Source organism: Canis aureus, chromosome 15 (assembly GCF_053574225.1).
Source record: "Canis aureus isolate CA01 chromosome 15, VMU_Caureus_v.1.0, whole genome shotgun sequence".
NCBI lineage: Eukaryota > Metazoa > Chordata > Mammalia > Carnivora > Canidae > Canis > Canis aureus.
The window spans coordinates 66,931,522-66,957,898 of record NC_135625.1 but is presented as its reverse complement, the minus strand read 5'-3'; the positions used below and the strand labels follow the sequence as shown (position 1 = coordinate 66,957,898).

Genomic DNA, 26,377 nt, shown 5'->3' with positions numbered 1-26,377 from the left:
ATAATCAAATTGCCCCAAATTTTACCAGTGGCAGCTTGAGCAAGCTGACTTCTGTGTCTTTTTTTGTTTTAAGATTTTATTTTTTTATTCATGAGAGAGAGAGAGAGGCAGAGACACAGGCAGAGGGAGAAGCAGGCTCCATGCAGGGAGCCCAATGTGGGACTCGATCCCAGGTCTCCAGGATCACGCCCTGGACCGAAGGCGGTGCTAAACCGCTGGGCCACCCGGGCTGCCCCCTCTGTGTCTTTGATATCACCCCAGTAGTCTTTGATGCTTGCTTCTCTTTGGTACATCCAGAAATGATGAGCCCACCTTATCCTTTCCCAGACCCAGTCCATATTCAACCATTTCTCCGAAGAGCCCTAATTCCCTAGAGTGGAGAAAAGTACATAAATACATAAATCTGAGCTCCAGCAAGGTTCACTGCTGGAATGTCTTGCTTTTAAATTCTTTCAGTGTGCAGAATATATGTATATATTTTTAACTTGAATTTATATTGGTAATATCCAACTAAGATTTAACATGATTTGGCATGATTTTGTATTTATAGCTCTTCAACACTAAAAATCTTGGTTCCTAATAACTTGAAGATATTTACTGATTTGCTTTATCTTAAAATAAACATAAAATACTTTCAAAATTACAATACCAGTATCACTCCTAAAAATAAAACTATTAACAGAGGAAAAAGTTTCATTTGTAGTTCCCAAATTCATTCTTTTTTAAAAATCCTTAATCTATATCTCACTAAAGATGAACAGAGTTCTGTGTTCAAAGCTCACTTGGAATAATTCTTTTTTTCTCTGAGATTATGTTATCAAGTGGACATATGTTCAAGTTCATTTGTTTCCTTTTTTCTATTTTTAAGGATTCCCTTTTTCCTATTATGATCTATTTTTTTTCAAACATGAAAAACACGTACTTTCAAGGTGGCAATTATGTAAAAAATATATCCTCATGGATTTGCTTTTATTCCAAAACCTTTCACCAGGATTCCAAGCTACCACCATCTCCACTAGAGGGAACTATTTTTATTCATTTCTGATTTGTCATTCCAGTGTTTCCCCTTCAAAAAATTTTCCTCAGCTTGCATTTTACAATCCATGAAATGTAGAATATCTGTGCCAAGCAATATACATTTTAGTTCTGATGGCTTTTGAACTTCATAGAAAAGATATCTTACTATTTGTTTTTTTTTAAGATTTTATTTATTTATGAGAGAGAGAGAGAGAAGCAGAGACAGGCAGAAGGAGAAGCAGGATCCACGCAGGGAGCCTGATGTGGGACTTGATTCCAGGTCTCCAGGATCATGCCCTGGGCCGAAGGCAGGTGCTAAACCACTGAGTCACCCAGGGATCCCTATTTGTTGTTTTCTAGGACTGTTTTGGTCAGTCAATATTCTATTATGAGATTTGTGCAAGTTTTGTGTAGCTGTTATTCATTTTCATTTAGGTGTACTGTTCCATTGTGTAAATACACTACAAATCATTTATCCTTCTGTCAATGGCATTTGGTTGTTTCTGGATTTTTTTTCTAATATGTATATACTCTCACAAATATTCTATATCAGACAAAGTGGACTTCAGAGCAAAGAAAGCATTTTATAATGGTAGAAGGGTCAATTTTTTAAGAAAACTTAATTCCTGATATGTGTGTACCTAACAACAGTTAGACTAAAGTTTTTAACCAAAAAAGCCACAAAATACATGATGTAAAAGCTGATAGAGCTGCAAGGAGAAATAGATGAATCCATTATTATATTTGGAGACTTCAACATCCTTTTATCAGAAGTGAGCAGATGGAGAAGATAGAAAATCAGTAAGGATATAATTAATCTGAACAGCATCACCAAACACCTGGATCTAATTAATGTCTATAGACTATGTAATCTAAAAATAAAAGAGTACACATACTTTACAAGCTCACATGGAATATTCACCCAGAGAAATCACATTCTAGGGGCACCTGGGCGGCTCAGTTGGTTAAGCATCTGCCTTCAGCTCAGGTCAGGATTCTAAGGTCCTCGGATTGAGTTCTGTGTTGGGATCCCTGCCCAGTAGTGAATTTACTTCTCTCTCCCATTCTGCCCCCCTCTCTGCTCATACTCTCTCTTTTGTGCACTCACACTCTCTCTCTCAAATAAATAACTAAAATCTAAAAAAAAATCACATTCTGGGCCATAAAACATACCTTAACAATCTTAAATGAATAGAAATTACACAAAGTATGCTCTCTGACCACAATGGAATTAAACTAGAAACTAATAAAAGAAAGATAGCTGGAAAACCTCTCAAGTACTTGGAGATTAAACAATACATTTCTAAATAACACATAAATCAAAGAAATCTTAAGAGAAATTTTTAGATACTTCAAAGTAAATGAAAAGGAAAATACAGCTTATTGAAACTTGTGAGATGTAGCAAAAGCAGTGTTTCAAGGGAAATTTATAGCATTGAACACAAATGTTAGAAAAGAAGAATGACCTGAAATCAATAATCTAAGCTTCCACTTTAGGAAACTAGAGAATAAGGAACAAATTAGATTTGGGGCACCTGGGTGGCACAGTTGGTGGAGGATGCAGCTCTTGATCTTGGGGTCATGAGTTTGAGGCTCATGTTGGGGAGTGGAGATTATATTAACTACTACTAATAATAATAATAGAATAAATAAATTTTAAGAAGAGCAAACTAAATTCAAAATCAATAGAATAAAAGAAATAATAAAAATTACAGCAGAAATCAATGAAATTGAAGACAAGAAATCAGTAGAGAAAAACAATGAAACCAAATGCTGATTCTTTAAAATAAAGTCAGTGAGGGGATCCCTGGGTGGCGCAGTGGTTTAGCACCTGCCTTTGGCCCAGGGCGCGATCCTGGAGACCCGGGATTGAATCCCATGTAGGGCTCCTGGTGCATGGAGCCTGCTTCTCCCTCTGCCTGTGTCTCTGCCTCTCTCTCTCTCTCTCTCTGTGACTATCATAAATAAATAAAATTTAAAAAATAAATAAATAAATGAAATAAAATAAAATAAAGTCAGTGAAAGTGATAAACCCCTAGCCTGGTTTACTCAGACAAAAAAGAGAGAAGACACAAATTGCCAATCTCAGAAGAGGGACCATCACTGCTGATGCCATTGGAGTAGGTACACTAGACCTAGATGATTTCAGTTGTGAATTCTACCAAACATTTATTGAAGAAATTGTACTGATTCTCTACAATCTCTTACAGAAGATAGAAGCAGAACAAATACTTCCTAATATATTCTATGAGGTCAGCATTACCGTAATACCAAAACCAAAGCCATTACAAGAAAGAAAAAATACAGGGACGCCTGGGGGGGGAGGCTCAGCAGTTGAGGGACAGCCTTTGGCTCAGATTGTGATCCCAAGGTCCTGGGATTGAGGCCCTCAACAGGCTTCTTGTATGGAGCCTACTTCTCCCTCTGCCTATGTCTCTGCCTCTCTCTCTGTGTCTCTCATGAATAAATAAAATCTATTAAAAAAATAAAGGAAAGGAAAAATACAGATCAATATATCTCACAAATTTTAATGCAAAAATATTAACAGTTTGAATTCAATGATGTGTAAGAAATTATATATGATGACCAAGTGGAATTTATTCCAGGTTTGTGAGACTTGTTCAAAATTCAAAAATCAATTAATGTAATTTATCACATAAACAGGCCAGAGAGGAAAAAGTATAATATAGATACAGAGAAAGCATTTATGACACCCATTAATGGTAAAAACCCTCAGCAAAGTAGGAGTAGAGGAAGCTCCTCTTCAAAAGCCTACAGCTAACAAACACTTAATGGTAAGAAACTAGAGGCTTCCCTAATTCAATCCAGAATCAGGCAAGAATGTCTTTTATGACTCCTATTCAACATCTTACTGGAACTCCTTGGTCATACAATAAGAACAAGAAAAGGAAATAATAGATATACAATTGTGAAGGAAACTTTGTTTGCAAATGACATAACTATTTATGTAGAAAATCCCAAAGAATCAAATAAAAGCATCCCAGAACTAATAAGCAATTATGGCAAGGTTGTAGGACAGAATGTTAAGACACAGAGGTCAAATGCTTTCCTATATACCAGCAATGAACACTTGGAATTTGATTTTTAAAACAGTAATATTTACATTAGCACATAAAATTGAAATGTTTAAATATACACATATAAGAATAATATGTACAAGAACTATATAAGGAAAATTACAAAACTGATGAATGAAGTCAAAGATATAAATAAATGAAGAGTATTCCATGTACATAGACAGGAAAACTCAAAATTATCAAGATATCAATTCTTCCCAACTTGATCTATAGATTCAACCCAATCCTAATCAAAATCCCAGCAAGTTATGTTGTGGATATGAACAAACTAATTATAAAGTTTATATGCTAAGCAAAAGACCCAGAATAGCCAACATAATATTGAAGAAAAGCAAAGTCAGAAGATTGATACTACCTGACTTCAAAAGTTATTCTAAAGGGACAATAATCATGATGGTGAGATAATTACAAAAGAATAAACAAATAGATCAATGGAACTAATCTCTGACCTTTGATAAGGAACAAAGGCAATCAATAAAGGATACTTTTGTCAACAAATGGTGCTGGAACTAGACAGCTATGAATAAATAAATAAATAAATAAATAAATAAATAAATAAATAAATACACAGGTCTTATGCCATTCACAAAAATCAACTCAGAATGGGTCATAGACCTAAATGTAACTGCACAACTATAAGATTTCTAGGTTACGGCATAGGAGAAAGCTTAGATGGCCCTGGGTTTGGTGATGAGTTTTTTCAAACAACACCAAAAGTACGACCCATGAATGAAAAAATGGATTCAGGGGGACTTCATGAAAATTTAAAAACTTCTGCTGCAAGAAAGAGACACAGACACAGAAGAGAAAGACAAGACAAGCCACAGACTGGGAGAAAATTTTTGCACAATGCATATCTGATAAAGAACTGGTATCCAATCTAAAATAATACAAAGAACTCAAATTCATCAATAAACTAACGCAATTTAAAACTGAGCAAAATATCTGAACAGACACCTTATCAAAGAAAGTACACAGATGGCACATAAACATGCACAAAGATGCCCAACGTCCTTAGGGAATTTCACATTAACAGGGCCGTAGGGGCAGAGGGAAAAGAATATAATTCACCACTAAAATCAAACAAGCTACCAATCCATGAAAAGACATGGAGCAAGCCTATGTGCATATTACTAAGTGAAAGAAGCCAATTTGGAGATCTGTATGGCATTCTGAAAAAAACACTTTGGAGACAGTAATAAGATCCGTGGCTGCCAGGAATTAGGAAGGAGAGAGGGATGAATAAAGCAGAACACAGAGGATTTTTAAGGCAATCAAACTATTCTGTATGATACTAGTATGGTAGATACCTGACATTATACATCTTTCAAAATCCATAGATGTACAATGTTAACAGTGAATCCTAAAGTAAACTATGGACTTTGGTGGATAGTAATATGTCAAACAACTACCTCAGTTGTAACTAATGTACCACTCTGGTGGGGGATATTGGTAGTGGGAGAAATCAGAGCCTGTGTGAGGGCAGCAGATGGGAACCCTCTCTAATTACTATTCAAATTTGCTGTGAATCTAAAACTTCCCTAAAAAATAAGGTCTAGGGATCCCTGGGTGGCGCAGCGGTTTGGCGCCTGCCTTTGGCCCAGGGCGCGATCCTGGAGACCCGGGATCGAATCCCACGTCAGGCTCCCGGTGCATGGAGCCTGCTTCTCCCTCTGCCTATGTCTCTGCCTCTCTCTCTCTCTCTCTGTGACTATCATAAATAAATAAAAAAATTAAAAAAAAAAATAAGGTCTAAGAAAAAAGAACTCATTGGATGGTCTCAGTAGCAGAATGGAGGAAAGAAGACAGAGGAAAGAGTTAGTAAACCTGAATAGATGTCAGTAGTAAGTAATCCAATCTCAAAACAGAAATTAAACATATTTTTTTAAAAATTAGAAGGGGCACCTGGGAGGCACAGTGGGCTAAGTAAGTGTCCGATTCTTGGTTTCAACTCAGGTGGTGATCTCAAGGTCATGAGATGGAGCCCCCTGTTGGACTACATGCTGGGAGTGGAGTCTGCTTAAGATTTTCTCTCTCTCCCTGCCCCTCCCCCACTTCTTAAATAAATAAATCTTTTTAACTAACTGCTTTTTAAGTTGGGTCTTTGTGGCTCACTGACAAACCCCATTTTTCAGTTTTTGCATTCCTTCACCTACAAGATGACTCAGACTATAAATAAACATTGATGGGGAGACTTTTATAATATTGCAGGAACAGTGTACCAGCAGTCAGGTCATAATCTTGGAATCCTGTATTCTATAATTCTGGAAAAGCTATTTTTGTTCCCACAAGCCTCAGACCTCCTTCTTCTGAACCCTGTTGTGAAAATTAAATGAGAAATTACATGTAAGAGACATAGTAGATACTCAAAAATAATCTCCATTATAATTAAAATCATTTGTGAATTTAGAGCAGAAAAGAGAATAATAATCTAAAGCAATTCTTTTATTGAATAAAAATAGGTTAAGTCAATTTATTTTGACAATATCAATATATAAAGAGTAATTTCAGCCATTTCTCACACTCAAAAAACAATCCAATATTTAAATTCACCTCAATTTAATCAAGATGTATAATAAATTAAAAATTATTTTAAGGGGACACATGGGTGGCTCAATGGTTGAGCATCTGCCTTCAGCTCAGGGTGTGATCCTGGGATTCCAGGATCAAGCCTCACATGGAGCTCCCCGCAGGGAGCCTGCTTCTGCCTCTGCCTATGTCTCTGCCTCTCTCTCTGTGTCATGAATAAATAAATAAAATCTTTTTAAAAAATTATTTTAAGAAATATGTGAGGGTTCTAGTTCCAGGTAAGATGGCTCTCCCACTGAATACAGTGACAAAATGTGAAATATATATGTGAAAGTTATTTCAGGAATCTGAAAAATAAATAGTAGCAGGTAGATGTGGAAAGAGACAGCAGAACTCATGTACCACTGGAGTGTCTCAGTATCCCTCCCACCAATCTGAAAGTGAGCAAGAGGATGGCGGAAGAGAGAACTGTGGTACATCCAGACAATAGAATATAATTCTAAGATTTAAATCTTTTTAAAAAGGAAAAGAGGAAAGTAGCAGAGTAGGGAGCTCTAGGGCTCTGTCCTTTTATTAAAAAAAAAAAACAACTAATGAGTTGGTAAAGCTGTCAGCCTCATTTTTTGCAGAACTTTGGAGTATAGTCAAGAGTCTAAAACAACCAGTAATAAGCATAGTGAAGAAAGAAGCTGCTGCTTTGCATTAAGAGAGAGGGCTGTGGTGGCTGTGATGGTGCTGACCATCCCCCATAACCCTGATCTGTGGCAGCCATTAGGACTAAGCCCATACTCCTGGTACAGGATGCTAGGGCCATAGGAACCAATGGAGATGTTACTCTCAAAGAATCATCATTGTAGGTCCCAGCCTGTCTGGTAGCACCGTGAAGGAACACAAAAGGGCTTGCTTTTATTTTGCCTAACTCAAGCATTCCTATAGGACAAAGGCAGCTGCCTAGGAGGCTTTTGCTGTGTGTACTTAAAGACAGAAATTGTAAGGGTACCTGGCTGGCTCGGTCAGTAGAGCATGCGGATCTTGATCTTGGTCATGAGTTTGAGCTCTGTGTTGGGCATAGAGAGTATTTAAATAAATAAACTTGAAGAAAAAAGATAGAAATTTTGGCTCTGGCAGCCTTAAGTTAGTTGTAACAACCAAAAGACTGAAAAGCCTGAGAAAGAAAAAATTGGGAAAGGGGATATGTGACGGTGGGGGTGGGGGCACTTTAATCATGAAAGCCACACATATTCTCAGGGCTGGTGAAAAAGGTCAGAAAGGCCTGAGAACACCCTCAGCTTTCATCTCTGACTGGCCTTCAGGCTCTATGCAAGCTGGAAGCAAAGACTAAGGCAACATGGTAAGCAGCATGGGAAAGCAAAGTGATGCCCCCAAAGGAGCCAATCTGCAACACTAAGAGAATTTGTAGGGTTTTTTGAGGCAAGCATTAAAGGAAACTGTCAAAACACCAAGTGACCATGATCACTAAGATAGCCAAACACAGCTTTCACATGACAAACAGTATAGACTTGCCAAAAATAGTTTAGAGAAGTCAATAAAAAAAGCAAATAATAACAACTCACAAACAAGCAGCAGAAACAAACCCCAAGGAAGAGGAAATATCTGATTTCTAGAACAGTCACACTGTAATATTCAAAATCTCCAGTTTTCAATCAAAAAATTACAGAATGTGCAAAGAAACAAGAAAATATGGCTCATTCACAGGGAGGAAAAAAGGAAATTATGAATGTCCATGAGGACACCAGGGCATTGGACTTACTAGACAAAGACATGAAATCAACTCTCTTAAATATGCTCAAAGAGCTAAATAAAGTCACAGGGAAAGAACTAAAGGAACCAGGAAAACACCATCTCACCAGATACAGAACATTACTAAAGAGACAAATTATAAAAATGAATCACACAGAAATTCTGGAGATTAAAAATATAATCATTGAAATGAAAAAATAACTGGAGGGTTTCAACTGTAGATTTGAGCCTGCAGAAGAATCCAGGAACTTGAATATAGATCCATTGAGATCATCCAGTTCAAGAAAAGAATGAAAATAAATAATAAATAAATAAATAAATAAATAAATAACCAAACTTGAGACACCTATGAGAGACACCATTGATACACCAACATATATAAAACAAGAGTCCCAGAAGGAGAGGAGAGGAAGAAACTAAAAGAATGTTTGAAGAAATAATACCCCAAACTTCCCAAATTGGATGAAAATCATGAATCTAAATATCCAAGAAGTTCATTTAGCTACACACCAAAAAAGTCAAAAGTAATAAAAATAGAGAAACATATACTAGCCAGCATCTTAGCACACAAAGGTGTACAATAAGTATTTGTTGGATCAATTTGCAATGTTGAAGACCACTATGGCCCATGTTCCATGCTCCCCAACCTACTTGAAATTGTTATATCCCCCGGCTGCTTATGTATCTGTAAGCAAGAATGATGGCCCCAGAGAGCAAGTGAATTATAAGCAAACTTCAGCACATTCTCACCATCCTGAACATGGTTATCTTTGAGGTCACAGAGTCCAAAGCTCACGTTTTACACACAGCACAATCTTTTGGAGAAAGGGCATAATAAACATTGGTTAGTTGTTTCTCTACTTGCTACTTCTTTCCTTTTCCTTAACAATCTCCAAATTCTGCCCAGATAAGATTAACCCTAACTCTAAACTTAGAAATGGCTTCTAATTATCTGCAGGTGATTAATCTTTTATTTCCTTTGACCATCATGATTGGCAGTGCAGACCAAAAAAACCATGCCTAGGTTGCTGTGTGAGCAATGAGGTAAATAAAAATCTCTTTTTTCTGGAGTCTGTATCTGGAATCACATCACTCCATGGGCCAGGCATCATCTTTTAACAATAAGGGGGAAGTCGGCTGAGGGGGAAGGAAACAGAGACATGGACTGGAGGATGAGAAACTGGTTCCTGGCCATATTACTTATTTCTCTGGCCGAGTGTTTCCCAAACTTAACTAGGTAATAAAATCCTAAACCCCTTCCTAGTCCTGCTGCATTAGAATCCCCAGGCTCATTCACTGGGCGGGGGTGGGGGGTGGGAGGATTATGGCAAAAAAGGCAAATCCTGGGAAACTGTTGTAGTCTCACCTGAAGCTAGCCCTAAGATTGAAGCTTTCAAAAATATGAACCAATAAATGTCCTTTATGATTTAAGAGAATTTGAGACCGGCATGTTATTTGGCAATGAAAGCATCTTCACTGGTAGAAACCAACTAGACTTTTTTTTGTTTTGTTTTGTTTTCCCTCTTTTCTTTGTAGAGAAGTAAGAATCAACTGTCAATGGGTTATGTTATTTACATGCCTCTGATAAAGTTCAAAGGACAAGCTCAGGATTTTCAAAACAACCTAAAAAAAAAAACAGATTGAGAAATACATCTGCTAATCTCTCTTCCCTCCCACTTCTCCTCCCTCTGGCTCTCCTTTCTTTAATTAACTAGGCCCTAGAACATCTTTTCTAAAAGACTTCTCTAGAGGCATCCAGAATCACTCCTAAAAACTTGAAACCCAAACTCCCTCCAGGATGTACCTCAGTGCTGCAAATCACCGCATACCCTTAAGTGATGGAAACAGCATTCCTATCATCGGTCTTGGGACCTACTCAGAACCTAAACTGGTAAATTTCTCTGTCTCTTTTTTTTAACTTTCCTAGAGCATAATGTTTAATTAATTGTGTTGATCTCATTGATTTACTTTTCATAATAATGAAAGTAATCTTCAAGGAGTACTATTTGGCATCCCTGAGTATTGAACCAGAGGTTAAAACTATACCAGTTTATAATTTAAAATTATCTTGAATTAGAAAATGAGACCTTTCTTCTTCCTTTGCTGAAACTTAGCTGAATGCTGATCATTAGAACCAACTGAGGCACATGAAATTTCTGAATTTATTACTTGTGGGGTTTTAGAAACTTATATTTGAGACTTTCTACTTTAGTCTAAGAAATACTTGGCAAAAACCTACCAGGTGTAAAGACCTAGTCTTTAGGAGCTTCAAATGTGAGGAGAACAGTGTCTGTGCTGCCTAGGGATTAAAAATCAAATAGAGGAAGCAGACTCTAATAGCTAATTGTAGAACAATGAAAATAACAGTAAATGCTATCCTAGAACTATAAACTATCTCTCTGAAAATACAGAAAAGAAAATCGTTAATTTGACCTTCACCCCCTTGACAGTAGAGTCAAGTCAAAGGGGCTATGTGAACACCGCCACCCCCCACCCACCTCCCCTTCCACTCCCCCCCCCCCCAGTTTGTTTCCCAGACTTAGGAGTCTCTCATGTTCTGTCTCCCTCCCTGATATTTCCCACTCATTTTCTCTCCTTTCCCCTTTATTCCCTTTCACTATTTTTTATATTCCCCAAATGAATGAGACCATACAATGTTTGTCCTCCGATTGACTTATTTCACTCAGCATAATACCCTCCAGTTCCATCCACGTCGAAGCAAATGGTGGGTATTTGTCGTTTCTAATGGCTGAGGAATATTCTATTGTATACAGAGACCACATCTTCTTTATCCATTCATCTTTGGATGGACACTGAGTGAACCCAAATTTCTTGTAAAAGTGTTTCATGCCTATGGACTCAGGGAATTTGAGATGGAACCAACTCTTAGTATCACTAAGCACTCTGTGCATTATCCCACCTCATGATGACTAATGAAAAGTAACACCTACAAATTATCCATGTGACTTTCTCCTTTTGAAAGCTTCTCAGAATGTTTTCATACAGGGATGCAATAATCTATAATAACCTCCCTACAGCTCCATCTGGGAAGGCCCCAACAGATGAGAGTTTGGGTCTTACTCCTTTTTTTCAGTTTTGATAGAAATTAATCCTGTTTTTATGAACATCAGCCCATGGGGTTAATAATCCTTATTTATCAAAAACTTTAAGAAAAACTCAAGAATGTTACCAGATGTGCAAATGACACAAATTCAGGACCAATGGTAAATATTTTGGAAAATGGACAATAATTTAGTTTGACAGATATTTATTGTGTGCCTACCAAATGCAGGGCATTTTTCTAGGTAGCATAGGGATTGAAACAATGGTTTAGAAACAAGGGATTTAAGTGGAGTGACTGAGGATAAACACACACACACACACACACATATAACTAAAATGTAAGGAAAAGCTGAAGTGCTTTAAGAGAGAGAACACTGGTTCAATGTTAAAGTAGCAATGAGCAAATCCAGTTATGAGGTAGATCAAGAAACATCAAGTTATGGGGAAGGAGTGGTGATCTGGGAAGTAGATTGGGAGTCATAAATGATCCTGTATTCTTTCCTGGGTGGCCCTTGTTGGTAGCTAAAAGCAGGTTTCACAGTCTGAAGAGTGAGCCAAGGGCTTTGTATCTGGGACAAAGGAAAGGTGAAGTCCAAACCCTTGATGAGTAGTAAGGGAGAGCCTGAAAAATCAAGTCTGTTCTGCCCCTGAGCTGGAAGGGGATGGGGGGAGGGGATATGCTTAGGACTCCTTCTCAGGTTTTTGCCATCCTTTAAGTATTCCTCACTTTCTCTTCAATGCCCATCAAATCCCCTCCTCTCAACCCAGGAAAACTTATTTCACATTATACCAGGCATTTTTATTATATCCTGGGTGCAACATGCTAAAGGAAAAGAATAATGCAATGACACTTGTGAAAGCACGGTAAAAGAACTTGATTCAAGGGCAGGTGCTGTTGTGATAGGTCTAAGAACCACGGCAATGGGATTTTGCAGGAGTGGGGGAGCAGAGAGGTTGAGCTCCCACTTCAAATACAGCATGGGAATTTACAGCAAAGGAGCAGGGTGGGGGTCAGTGGCTGGAAAAATGCTGAGAGAAAACATCAGGGATAAGGGCTAAATTGGTTGATTAACAGGATTCTTGCTATGACATTGCCTGGGCGATGGTGGCAGTTGAGGGTTCCTGATTAGACAGGGAGAGGGATCATACATAGAGGGCAAGGAGTTGTTCCTAAACTGACTTATCAGGATTCTTGCTGAAGTCGGTTGATGCAAAAACAAAAGAATCTTTGTCAGCAGTCGGAGTGGTTCCATAACCTCCACCTAAAGAGACCAGGAACCAGACAGCAAGCACAAATAAGTGTCCTGAGGAGGTAAGTCTATTTCTGTGTTTTGTTCTGCTTTCCCATTCTGATAGCAGGCATGAGTGCAAGAATCAGCAAAACTGGAGACCCCACTGACCAGTCCAAGGATAGCACCTTCTCCACTACAGTCAGTTGTATGCACAAGCAAGGGTGCAGCATGGTCTGACTTTCTAACAATTTTCAGAAAACATTATAAAGTAATTATGAATTTTTAGGTAATGGCAACTCATTTATGGTTTTGTAAAATGTTCTGTGGGCTGATATTCTGAGGGTCAAGAATTCAGTTGGTGTTTGTTTTTACTTTAGCACAGTGTATATCCTGAGTTCTTTCCAATACCTGTGATCCCCTCATACTCACACACCTGCCACAGAAGCCTTGGCTTTTAAAAATCAAACACCAAGAAATGACCTCTGCATTTTGTTTTATACACACACACACATATCATTCCTCTCCAGAGGCAATTAGTGCTACACATCAAGCTGCAAAAAATAGTTTGGGCCGGGTAACAACAACAACAAAATACCAGGGAGCAAAGAATGGGTTTCTTTTTCAAAAATATTAACCTGTCCAAATTACAATGAATTAAAATGAGAAGAGACAGAACACATAGAGATCAGGTGAGAAGGCTTCTATAATAAATCAGGCAAAAAAGAACAAAGACTTGAACGTGGTTGGTAGCTCTGAGGAAACTAATTTGGCTGGAGCCTAGGAAGGAAGGAACTTGGCCGAAGATCACACATCATTGAGGGAAGCTCTACAAAGCTTGGCAACCAATTGGATCTAGGCTAAGGAGAGCAGATGGTAGATCTAAGGCCAAAAATGATGTTTTAGGCCCAAATCTAAGGCTTTGAAACTTATTGAGTCAAATCTAAGGCTTTGAAACTTACTGAGTCACTTAATCCCTTATTTTTTTATCTACCTCCTTTTCTTTTTTTAACATTTAAAATTTTGAAGTACAATGGACTTAAGGCGGGACAAATGCTTTTTGTCTCTCCTTAGCTATAAGATCCAAAATTAGAACATACCAGACCCCAGAAACTCTGTGTGTGCCCTTCCCAACCTGAAAGCCTTCCTCCCTCAAGAGGGGATTGCTCTTCTAAGTCTTACGGTGATGACTTTTCTTGCTTTTTTTTGTAAGAATTTTCTAAGAGTTACACAACTGTAACATACATTTCTATACAATTTTTGAACTTCACATGAATAGAAACACTGGTTGCCCCATTTTTTTCTGCTTCTTTTTCTAAATATAATCTTGTAAAACTCACCCATGTAATTAATCACGGTCTTTGGCCATTTTTATTGCTGTATGACTGCTTAATCATAAGAATATGTCAGTATCCATTTCACTGTTGATGGGCATTTGAATTGCTTCCAGTATGGGGCTTTGCAGACACTATTTCTAGAAAGAGTCCTACACAGGTCTTATTGCACACATGTATGAATTTAGCTAAGATATACATGTAAGAGTGGAACTGCTGTCCCGTGGAGTACAGTATCTTCAATTTTAGGAGATGATGTCAATATAAATAATTTCCAAGGTATTCGTATAATTTGCACTTCTTCCAACAATGTATGAGGGTGGCTCTGCTCCTCATTCTCATCAACATTTGGTGTCTTTTTAATTAATGTCATTTTATAAGTGTAGAATAAACTCTTATTGTGGTTTAATTTCCCTTTCCTTTACTCTAGATGAAATTGGCCAGTTTTTCCTATTTTTATTAAACATTTTTGATATCTTTCACGAAGTGTGCCTTCTGTGCATTTTTCTTTTTTGGATTTCTCTTTTCTTCTTGATAGTGGATTTGTAAAATATATAGTATGAGACCTTTGTCAGTTACATCTATGCGAAAATACCCCTTCCTATTTGTCTTTTTACGCTTTTAATGGTGTCTCGATGAACAGAGTCTATTTTCATAGTCCCGTTTATCGCTTAATGTATGTATCATTAGTACTCTCTGTAGCTCAAGAAATCCTTCTTTACCCTAGTGTCTTCTTGGGTTGGGTCTTCTGGAGAACAGCCTCTGAGAAGGAGACTTGCATGTGGGCGGCTCAGTGGAGAACACTCTCAGGACTCAGGCCTGTAGAAGGGAGAATAGCAGTTCCTACAGTGGGAAGAGTGCACTGTGATCCGGTCGCTCCTTGGTCCCACAGGGTGCTCTGGAGGGGGCCACGGGGTTGTGCTGGGTTGGGGTGCGAGAGCCAGCCTGTTCTACCCTGGATCGCGCGTGCAGGGAATCAGACGGGAGTAAGCAGCGGCCCACACTGCTGGCAGCTAAGCCAAGGAGGGCGTCTGCCCTGCGGCACCCGCCACCGCCACTACGGCTACCGGAGGTCTCCTGAGCCTGCGGGCTTCGTATGCGAAGTCCACCCCCTGGGAGAAGCGCTCCCAGAGTGGTTTGGTCTCTCCCCTGGAAAGGTCTTTAACGAGGTAGGTTAAGAGGAACTAGCTCCTGCTCGGCAGGTGCCGCCGCCGGGCGCCGCCCCGCTCCCCCCGCCCCGGCCCGCCCCGCCCCCGCCGCCTCCAGCCCCGCGGCCGCCCCGGCTCCAGCGCCCGAACCCGGGAGCCGGAGCGCGGGGAAGGGGAAGGGGAAGGGGAAGGGCCAGGACCGCGCGGCCGGCGGAGGGGCGGGCGCCGCTCCTGAGCCCCGCCGCTCCGGTCTGGGGCCGCCCGGCTGCCTCCTCCTTCCTCCCCCCTGGGCTCCCCCCCGGCCCCTGCGGGGAGGGCACGCCCCGGCGGCTGAGCGCGAGGGGGAGGTGGCGGACCTCCAGGACGGCCCGCCGGAGCGTGACCAGGACGGGGACTCGTCCACACAGCCGGGAAAGCCCCTCTGACCTCGGACCAACTCCCCAGATCGCACGCGGAGGCTCGTCCTCAGACACATCTCAGGCTGCGCAGCCTGACCCGGAGGGGTCCAAGTCTCGAGTCCAGACGACCCGGCTCCCCACTTCCTGGCATGAAAGCCGTGGAGTTTGGTGTTCTCAGTGCCAGAAAGGAGCCATCCGGCCGCGGGGCTCAGGCGGACCCGGCCCAGGCGCTGCTCCAGAGCGCTCGGCCCCAGCTGCGCGCCCCACTCCAGCGCGACCACGCGGGCTGCCTAACAGTCCGGGAGGCCCCGCCGGGGGCCAGCGGGGCGTGCTGCGCTCAGCTCCCGGTGCCACCTGCCACCGCCGCCTGAGCCGGGGGACGGAGGCCAGGGACCCGCCCCGCCCGTGCCCAGGACGGCTGGCGCCGGGACGGGACAGGGCCCATGGAACCCCTGTGTCCAGATCCGTCTCCTGCCAGACCAGAGCAACTCTAAGCAGACGGGGGCCAAACGCAAGACCCAGAAGCCTGTGAGGAGCCTTACACCTTCGAGATCCCCCTCCTCCAAGCTCAGAGGAGGACCCTGCTGCCAACCGTGGTGGATTTTGAGAAGTTTTCCCGCCATTGTGTCATTGGGAAGGTGTCGGTGCCTCTGTGCGAGGTTGACCTGATGAAAGGCGGGCATTGGTGGAAGGCGCTGGTCCCCGGCTCTCAGAATGAAGTGGAGCTGGGGGAGCTGCTTCTGTCACTGAATTATCTCCCCAGTGCTGGGACGCTGAATGTGGATGTCATTCGAGCCAAGCAGCTTCTTCAAACCGATGTGACCCAAGGTTCAGACCCCTTTGTGACAATCCAGCTGGTACATGGACTCAAGCTTGTGAAAACAAAGAAGACATCCTTCTTAAGAGGAACACTTGATCCCTTTTACAATGAATCCTTCAGCTTCAAAGTTCCCCAAGAAGAACTTGAAAATGCCAGCTTAGTGTGTACAGTGTTTGGCCACAACATGCCAAGCAGCAATGACTTCATCGGAAGAACTGTCATCGGCCAGTACTCCTCGGGCCCCTCTGAATCCAACCACTGGCAGCGGGTGCTCAACACTCACCGCACCGCCGTGGAGCAGTGGCACAGCCCGAGGTCCCCGGCTGAGTGTGACCGCGTGTCTCCCGCCTCGCCGGAGGTGACCTGAGAGCTGCAGGGAAAGCAGCTTTCATTTGTTGGAGGGAAAAAAAAAAAAAGGAAGAAAATTTAAGACAGAAAAAATGTGTCACGTGCCTATTATATCCACAACGCAAACACACATACACAAATCCTCTGAGAACTGAGAGGAGGCTGACTATTGAACACAAAACGGTTGCCCTCAATGAGCAAAGCCTGAGAACTTTCTGGAAACCCCATCTGTATGTCACGAGCGGAGTGGACTCTGCTGTGAGACTTACTGGCAGTGCTTGCTCCTGTTGGTACCCCTACCCCCAAATGCACTTTCAACCCTCAGGCCAGAGAAAGGGCCTCCCCAAGGGTGCCAGCCTCCATTGAGATGAAATTCTCTAAGAGCTTGGCCAGTGTGCGGGAGGCCCGACCCCCACACCCAGCATGCACAGCTGCTGACTGGGTGGCTTCTGAACAGCCTGCTGTTCCCTGGGGTTCTTCAAACCTGATACCTTTCTCCCAAAATGTAAGTACTTTGTCTTCTCTTTAGTAGACGTGATAGATTAGACTCTGAAGAAACCAAGTGGCTTCCAAAAATATGCCGGTGTAAGAAACTCCCCTGGCTTAACTGAACTTGTCCTCATGTCATCCTACTCCTAAGGACCCCCTGTGGGTAGTATGTGAACGCTCTCATGTGTGTGCCCTCGCAGGTGAACACGTGTGTGTCCCTGTGTGTCCTCCTGGTGAGCAAGGCACTCGGCGGGACCTCAGTCCTCAGCCCTCCCTTCTCTCTACCTCTCCCAGTGAAATCTCACCCAGTGTCCTCCTGTCTGTCAAGACCCCACCTTCAGTAACAGCATGCGCGTATATCAAGTAAACAGAATATGACAGAGCAAAAGTAACCTTATTTGACCGATTCGTGGTGATTGTGGCACCCAGAAGACCTGCAAAGGACAGCTACGTGGATTAAAATGGCCACCACACTCCCATCCAAGATGACTCCTTCCTTTGTCATACTCTGAGCATCTCTCTGTGTTTGTGTGTGACCCAAAGTCATTTTTCTCGTGCTAAGGAATTAGTGTAGTTAGAATAGATCTTTCCCTGTTGGATGCTTCTGTATCGTTCCCACAGCCTGTTGTCTGGCATAATGGGGAGCTATTTATTGAAATTAAAGATTATTTATTTGTGCCATGCAAAAAAAGGGGGGGGGGGAATAACTCCTGCCATGAAAGCTGTCTTCAAGTTACAACTTAATCTCCTTCCTGAACTACCCATTCTAGGTTTCTTGCATCCTTATCCAACATCTCTTCTGGGCTAGGTGGCTTATGAAGCTAGATGCTCATCTCTGAGTTGTAAGAGTTCCTGGTCAACCAGTCCTTCTCAGATTATGGTGCTGCTCTTAGCTGTTAACTATCAAAATTGGGAAGGGGTGTATCATTGGATGCCCTAGGTACCCAACATTCTTCTCCTTGGCTCATCATGTAACAGCAGAGAAGCCCTATCTCCTCCTGTGAGAAGGTCACTTACCCCTGCCGGCCTGGCAACATCTTTCCTCAAATACTGAACTCTTGAAATAAGCACCCTGGGTTCCCCTGGGAACTAGGACCTAGAATCCACAGAGCCTCAAATTCAGGGATGAGAAGCACACATTTTCTAAGTGAGTCAAAGGGAATAATGCTAAGCTGAACCACTCCTGCTGCATTTTCAGATTTGTGTATTCCACTTAATGGAGACACAGGACTATATAATGGATGATGACCTAGGATATATGTTACCTCCTGGAAGGTGGCACTGTATCCTTATAGGACTCTCCCCTTTCTTGAGTGAAGGAAGGGTGCTGTTGACCATTTTAGGAAACTGAATTCTGTATTTCACTGATACCATCCTTAATGTGTGGAGTCAAAATTTTGCATTTAAGATTCTACTGTCGTGTCATTTATTTGACAAATATAGTATTCCAAATATATCCAAATATATATCCAAATATATATCCAAATATATCCAAATATTTAGTATCCAAATATAATATTCTATTTGATCTTCCTGAGTTTTCCTTAAAGTGAATTTTCTTAAAGAATCTGTCAGAATCTACATACAAGTTCTCTCATGCTACATTTAAGAATTAAAAAGAAGCATTTTTCTCACATCCACATTTCCAACTAGTTCTTCCATATTGATTAAAATCAAGTCCAAAATAGTAATTCACCTCATTACTGCTTCTGCCATCTGAAGGAAAATATTTTTAGCAAGCAAAGACTGTACCAGATATTCAGCTTTTAGAAAAGGCTCTTTAATGGTAGCTGAATAATGGAAGACTCTAACTACTATAACTTGCTTCTGTGCCCTCGTGAAGTAAAGCATCTTTCGTATATTGCTTCAGTACTGCACTCCTAACTTAGCCTTTGTCTTTCTTGTTTTCTTTATCCTAAATTCTCTCCCCTGTGCCTCTTGTCTTGGGTTGATCTTTGAAAAAATAAGCATATACTTTAATATGCATTGTTAGAGGGTTTTCCCCTTGTATTAAATCTATTTTGAGTTCTGTACTTCCATTTATCAGTTCCAGCCACAAAATCTCAGTGCTATTTCTGAGATTGTATTTACCATCTCATATGAAGCTTTATTCTTTTCATTAATACTATGTATATACCTGATAATGGAAGTAGTATTTTTATTTTGACCGTTGAATATTTGGAATCTACCCCAAGTCTCCTCTTCCAGTGTGTTTTGTTATCACGCTTGCTGTCATCCATAACATCTCATTTTCCAGGGTGTTTGGGGGGAGGGGGTGTTGCCTCAATTTCTATTCAAGCTCTATTAATCGTGTTGTCAATTAATAAAGCAAAGAGATATTTCTGACATTCCTGGGAAGTGTGTCTCTTTTCCCAGCTATTTGATATTTGCGACTATGAATCCTATTTCCTAATACCATCTGTGTAGCCAATTTTTTCATTTTTCATATCCTCTTATCTTCTCAGTAGTGATGACTTTCAGCTGAAGTAGGGAAAGAAGATACAATTTATGCTTCCAGTGCTTTTTATTTCCAGGCCAGGACTACAAAGTCACTAGAAATGCAAGAGATTTCTTTTCTCACTCATTCTCAATAAATCAACTTCTGTAGGCCAGAATTCACAGGTCTGTTGAGATTTGTCAAGAATTTGGTCAGAACACTGAAGATATAGAAGCAAGCACAAGGAGTTCTCAGTATTTGTAAACAAGATTAGAATGATCACCATCTGAATATGAGGTCATTAAAAATCTATAAATAGGATTAACCCTCTCCTCCACACACAACCTAAAAGATGATTTGAATATTTTATTCAGTGAGACTAGATGCATATCTTTGATGGAAATATCCATCACGGCTTCCATTTCTCCTTAAGAAAAAATGTAACTAATATGAGACATACTCATGTATATTTAAAATGTCATCAGACCTAAAGAACAGCAATTTATGTGCAATCTGAAGAATGGATAACTTATGTTTCCAGTGTCAAGAGTTTGTCAGGTCTTTAGGTTCTCTCAATGTTCAGAGGAGAGAATATTCTTATGCTTCATGCAGGTTAATAAAATGAACAAAGATTTGGATACCAAATTTGAAAAATCTAACACCCCCCAACACTCTTCTTTCCCAGTTTTATTGAGGAAGAATCGACATACAATAAACCATACATATTTGAAGTATTCAATTTGTGCGTTTGACTCCTATGTACACCCATGAAGCCATCACTATAATCAAGATGGTAAACATATCCAGCATTGTAAAAGTTTCCTTGTGTTCTTTTTTTAAAAGATTTATTTATTTATTTATGATAGACACACAGAGAGAGAGAGAGAGAGAGGGAGAGAGGGAGAGAGGCAGAGACACAGGCAGAGGGAGAAGCAGGCTCCATGCTGGGAGCCCGACGTGAGATTCGATCCCGGGACTCCAGGATCGCGCCCTGGGCCAAAGGCAGGCGCCAAACCACTGAGCCACCCAGGGATCCCCAGTTTCCTTGTGTTCTTTCATAATTCCTCCCTGTCACCCATGGAGGGATTCACCCCTTGTCTCCCACCCCAGATAATCACTGATCTGCGTCTGAACTATACATTAGTTTTCATTTTCTGGTATTTTACACAAATGGAATCATTATTTATTTTTCGTCTGGCTTCTTTCACTTAGTATAATTGTCTTCATATTCACTCATGTTGCTATTATCAGTATTTCACTCCTTTTTATTACTGAATGATATTCCCTTCTGTGGATATATCTGTTTGTTTCTCCCAAACTTTAATTTATAATGGAGACTTCTTCAATGAACTTGTGCCCTCTTATAACTTGGCTGTCGTGAAATCTCTCGTCCCTGGTAAAACTGATCAAATTCCATCTCTGAGGCCACAAAGCTAGGGCAGACTTGGGAAAGATAGAGGGATGGGGGGTGGGAAGGGAGTTTCCTGTGAGGTCAGTGTCCTTAGCCTCCAGACACCCATCTTTCAATCACAACATGTAATTGGGAATTTGTCATTTTTGTTGTAAAAACAATGTCTGTGTGCTGAGTGTCCTGATGAAGAATCATGAAAAGAAAGATCCATTTCTCTTCTTCCCCACCATAACCCCCTTGCCATTTCAGACCCCTAAGGGGACCTGTGCAAAGTCAGTGAAGATTGCCATTGACACAGGATACCGGCACATTGATGGGGCCTACATCTACCAAAATGAGCATGAAGTGGGGGAGGCCATCAGGGAGAAGATAGCCGAAGGAAAGGTGCGGAGGGAGGATATTTTCTACTGTGGAAAGGTAAGATCTTCCCTTCAATCTCTAATTCCTTATATTAATAGTGGATCTGGTGTCACTTTTCTCCCAAAAGAACTCCAAAAAAGGGTGAGTTCTCAACTCCCAAATTTCTCATTCTTGCCCAGAATTTAGGGACTGATTAATTAGCCATTGAAGGTTAAGGCAAATCTCCTTCTTCATACATGGGTATTGATTTAAAACAATATGGGGGGCAGGGCGGGGCAAGGTGGCAGAAGAGTAGGGTCCCCAAATCACCTGTCCCCACCAAATTACCTAGAAAGCCTTCAAATCATCCTGAAAATCTATGAATTCGGCCTGAGATTTAAAGAGAGACCAGCTGGAACACTACAGTGAGAAGAGTTCACACTTCTACCAAGGTAGGAAGACGGGGGGGGGGGGGGGGGGGGGTGGGGGGGGGTGGGGGGGGTGATAAAGAAACAAAAGGCCTCCAAGGGGGAGGGGCCCCGCGAGGAGCCGGGCTGAGGCCGGGGCGAGTGTCCCCAGGACAGGAGAGCCCCGTCCTGGAGAAGCAGAAGCTGCACCGACCTTCCCGGGCGGAAAGGGGCTCGCGGGGAGGTGGAGCAGGACCCAGGAGGGCGGGGATGCCCTCGGGTCCCGGGGACACTAACAGACACCTGCGCCCCGGGGAGTGCGCCGAGCTCCCTAAGGGCTGCAGCGCGCACGGGGGACCCGGAGCAGCTCGGGGGGCTCGGGGGCGGCTCCGCGGAGGGGGCTGCGGGGCGGGAGCAGCTCGGGGGGCTCGGGGGCGGCTCCGCGGAGAGGGCTGCGGGGCGGGAGCAGCTCGGGGGGCTCGGGGGCGGCTCCGCGGAGGGGGCTGCGGGGAGGGAGCGCGAATCCACCAGGGCAGGCTCCGGAGCACAGGGCGCCGGGACACAGCCCAGGATCCGGCCTCCCCCGGGACAGGCAGAGGCCGGGAGGGCCCAGGACAGCGAGGACGCTCCTGCCCCAGCTGAGCAGATCAGCGGCCCCGCCCCGGAGCCTCCAGGCCCTGCAGACCGAGTTCCTGCCGGAGCTACTGCGGGGGCTGAATCCAGGTTTCCAGAGCTGCCGCAGCCACTGGGGTTGTTCCTCCGGGGGCCTCACGGGGTAAACAACCCCCACTGAGCCCTGCACCAGGCAGGGGCAGAGCAGCTCCCCCAACTGCTAACACCTGAAAATCAGCACAACAGGCGCCTCCCCCAGAAGACCAGCTAGACTGACTGACAACTTCCAGGGGAAGCCAAGGGACTTAAAGTACACAGAATCAGAGGATACTCCCCCGTGGTTCTTTTTTTTTTATTTTTGATTTCTGTTTGCTTCCCCCACCCTTTTTTCCCTTTCATTCTTTTTCTTTCTCTTTCTCTGTTTCTTCTCTTTTTTTCTTTTTTTCTTCCTTTTTTCTTTTTTCTTTTTCTCTTTTCTTTCCTTCTTTCTCTTTTTCTCCTTTTCCCAATACAACTTGTTTTTGGCCACTCTGCACTGAGCAAAATGACTAGAGGGAAAACCTCACCTCAAAAGAAAGAACCAGAAACAGTCCTCTCTCCCACAGAGTTACAAAATCTGGATTACAATTCAATGTCAGAAAGCCAATTCAGAAGCACTATTATACAGCTACTAGTGGCTCTAGAAAAAAGCATAAAGGACTCAAGAGACTTCATGACTGCAGAATTTAGATCCAATCAGGCAGAAATTAAAAATCAATTGAATGAGATGCAATCCAAACTAGAAGTCCTAACGACGAGGGTTAACGAAGTGGAAGAACGAGTGAGTGACATAGAAAACAAGTTGATGGCAAAGAGGGAAACTGAGGAAAAAAGAGACAGACAATTAAAAGACCATGAGGTTAGATTAAGGGAAATAAACGACAGCCTGAGGAAGAAAAACCTACATTTAATTGGGGTTCCCGAGGGCGCCGAAAGGGCCAGAGGGCCAGAATATGTATTTGAACAAATCATAGCTGAAAACTTTCCTAATCTGGGAAGGGAAACAGGCATTCAGATCCAGGAAATAGAGAGATTCCCCCCCCTAAAATCAGTAAAAACCGTTCAACACCTCGACATCTAATAGTGAAGCTTGCAAATTCCAAAGATAAAGAGAAGATCCTTAAAGCAGCAAGAGACAAGAAATCCCTGACTTTTATGGGGAGGAGTATTAGGGTAACAGCAGACCTCTCCACAGAGACCTGGCAGGCCAGAAAGGGCTGGCAGGTTATATTCAGGGTCCTAAATGAGAAGAACATGCAACCAAGAATACTTTATCCAGCAAGGCTCTCATTCAAAATGGAAGGAGAGATAAAGAGCTTCCAAGACAGGCAGGAACTGAAAGAATATGTGACCTCCAAACCAGCTCTGCAAGAAATTTTAAGGGGGACTCTTAAAATTCCCCTTTAAGAAGAAATTCAGTGGAACAATCCACAAAAACAGGGACTGAATAGATATCATGATGACACTAAACTCATATCTCTCAATAGTAACTCTGAACGTGAATGGGCTTAATGACCCCATCCAAAGGCGCAGGGGTTCAGACTGGATAAAAAAGCAGGACCCATCTATTTGCTGTCTACAAGAGACTCATTTTAGATAGAAGGACACCTACAGCCTGAAAACAAAAGGTTGGAGAACCATTTACCATTCAAATGGTCCTCAAAAGAATGCAGGGGTAGCCATCCTTATATCAGATAAACTAAAATTTACCCCGAAGACTGTAGTGAGAGATGAAGAGGGACACTATCTCATACTTAAAGGATCTATTCAACAAGAGGACTTAACAATCATCAATATATATGCCCTGAATGTGGGAGCTGCCAAATATTTAAACCAATTAATAACCAAAGTGAAGAAATACTTAGATAATAATACACTTATACTTGGTGACTTCAATCTAGCTCTTTCTACCCTCGATAGGTCTTCTAAGCACAACATCTCCAAAGAAACGAGAGCTTTAAATGATACACTGGACCAGATGGATTTCACAGATATCTACAGAACTTTACATCCAAACTCAACTGAATACACATTCTTCTCAAGTGCACATGGAACTTTCTCCAAAATAGACCACATACTGGGTCACAAATCAGGTCTGAACCGATACCAAAAGATTGGGATCGTCCCCTGCATATTCTCAGACCATAATGCCTTGAAATTAGAACTAAATCACAACAAGAAGTATGGAAGGACCTCAAACACGTGGAGGTTAAGGACCATCCTGCTAAAAGATGAAAGGGTCAACCAGGAAATTAAGGAAGAATGAAAAAGATTCATGGAAACTAATGAGAATGAAGATACAACCGTTCAAAATCTTTGGGATGCAGCAAAAGCAGTCCTAAGGGGGAAATACATCGCAATACAAGCATCCATTCAAAAACAGGAAAGAACTCAAATACAAAAGCTAACCTTACACATAAAGGAGCTAGAGAATAAACAGCAGATTGACCCCACGCCCAGCAGAAGTAGAGAGTTAATTAAAATTCGAGCAGAACTCAACAAAATCGAGACCAGAAGAACTGTGGAACAGATCAACAGAACCAGGAGTTGGTTATTTGAAAGAATTAAGAAGATAGATAAACCATTAGCCAGCCTTATTAAAAAGAAGAGAGAGAAGACTCAAATTAATAAAATCATGAATGAGAAAGGAGAGATCACTACCAACACCAAGGAAATACAAGCGATTTTAAAAACATATTATGAACAGCTATACGCCAATAAATTAGGCAATCTAGAAAAAATGGACGCATTCCTGGAAAGCCAGAAACTACCAAAAGTGGAACAGAAAGAAATAGAAAACCTGAACAGGCCAATAACCAGGGAGGAAATTGAAGCAGTCATCAAAAACCTCCCAAGACACAAGAGTCCAGGGCCAGATGGCTTCCCAGGGGAATTCTATCAAACGTTTAAAGAAGAAACCATACCTATTCTACTAAAGCTGTTTGGAAAGATAGAAAGAGATGGAGTACTTCCAAATTCGTTCTATGAGGCCAGCATCACCTTAATTCCAAAACCAGACAAAGACCCCACCAAAAAGGGGAATTACAGAGCAATATCCCTGATGAACATGGATGCAAAAATTCTCAACAAGATACTAGCCAATAGGATCCAACAACACATTAAGAAAATTATTCACCATGACCAAGTAGGATTTATCCCCGGGACACAAGGCTGGTTCAACACTCGTAAAACAATCAATGTGATTCATCACATCAGCAAGAGAAAAACCAAGAACCATATGATCCTCTCATTAGATGCAGAGAAAGCATTTGACAAAATACAGCATCCATTCCTGATCAAAACTCTTCAGAGTGTAGGGATAGAGGTTACTTTCCTTGACATCTTAAAAGCCATCTACAAAAAGCCCACAGCAAATATCATTCTCAATGGGGAAGCAGTGGGAGCCTTTCCCCTAAGATCAGGAACAAGACAGGGATGTCCACTCTCACCACTGCTATTCAACATAGTACTGGAAGTCCTAGCCTCAGCAATCAGACAACAAAAAGACATTAAAGGCATTCAAATTGGCAAAGAAGAAGTCAAACTCTCCCTCTTCGCTGATGACATGATACTCTACATAGAAAACCCAAAAGCCTCCACCCCAATATTGCTAGAACTCATACAGCAATTCGGTAGTGTGGCAGGATACAAAATCAATGCCCAGAAATCAGTGGCATTTCTATACACTAACAATGAGGCTGAAGAAAGAGAAATTAAGGAGTCAATCCCATTTACAATTGCACCCAAAAGCATAAGATACCTAGGAATAAACCTCATCAAAGAGGTAAAAGATCTATACCCTAAAAACTATAGAACACTTCTGAAAGAAATTGAGGAAGACACAAAGAAATGGAAAAATATTCCATGCTCATGGATTGGCAGAATTAATATTGTGAAA

General features: G+C 41.8%; 1 protein-coding gene and 1 pseudogene across 15 annotated transcripts in view; both read left to right on the top strand.

Annotated features, from left to right (window-relative positions):
• Nucleotides 1-26,377, top strand: part of LOC144285069 (aldo-keto reductase family 1 member D1) — a 204,743-nt gene that overhangs the window by 138,334 nt on the left and 40,032 nt on the right. For 13 of the 15 annotated variants that reach the window (XM_077850321.1, XM_077850322.1, XM_077850320.1 and 10 more), the window contains 2 exons: nt 10,121-10,296; nt 21,332-21,499. In XM_077850321.1, the coding sequence (XP_077706447.1) occupies nt 10,204-10,296; nt 21,332-21,499 (261 nt within the window). In that variant the 5' untranslated portion in view covers nt 10,121-10,203. Of the gene's footprint in view, nt 1-10,120; nt 10,297-16,998; nt 17,251-21,331; nt 21,500-26,377 lie in introns of those variants that run through there. The other 2 variants (XM_077850312.1, XM_077850306.1) reach the window with 2 other exon arrangements.
• LOC144285123 (synaptotagmin-17 pseudogene) lies at nt 15,990-16,807 on the top strand (annotated as a pseudogene).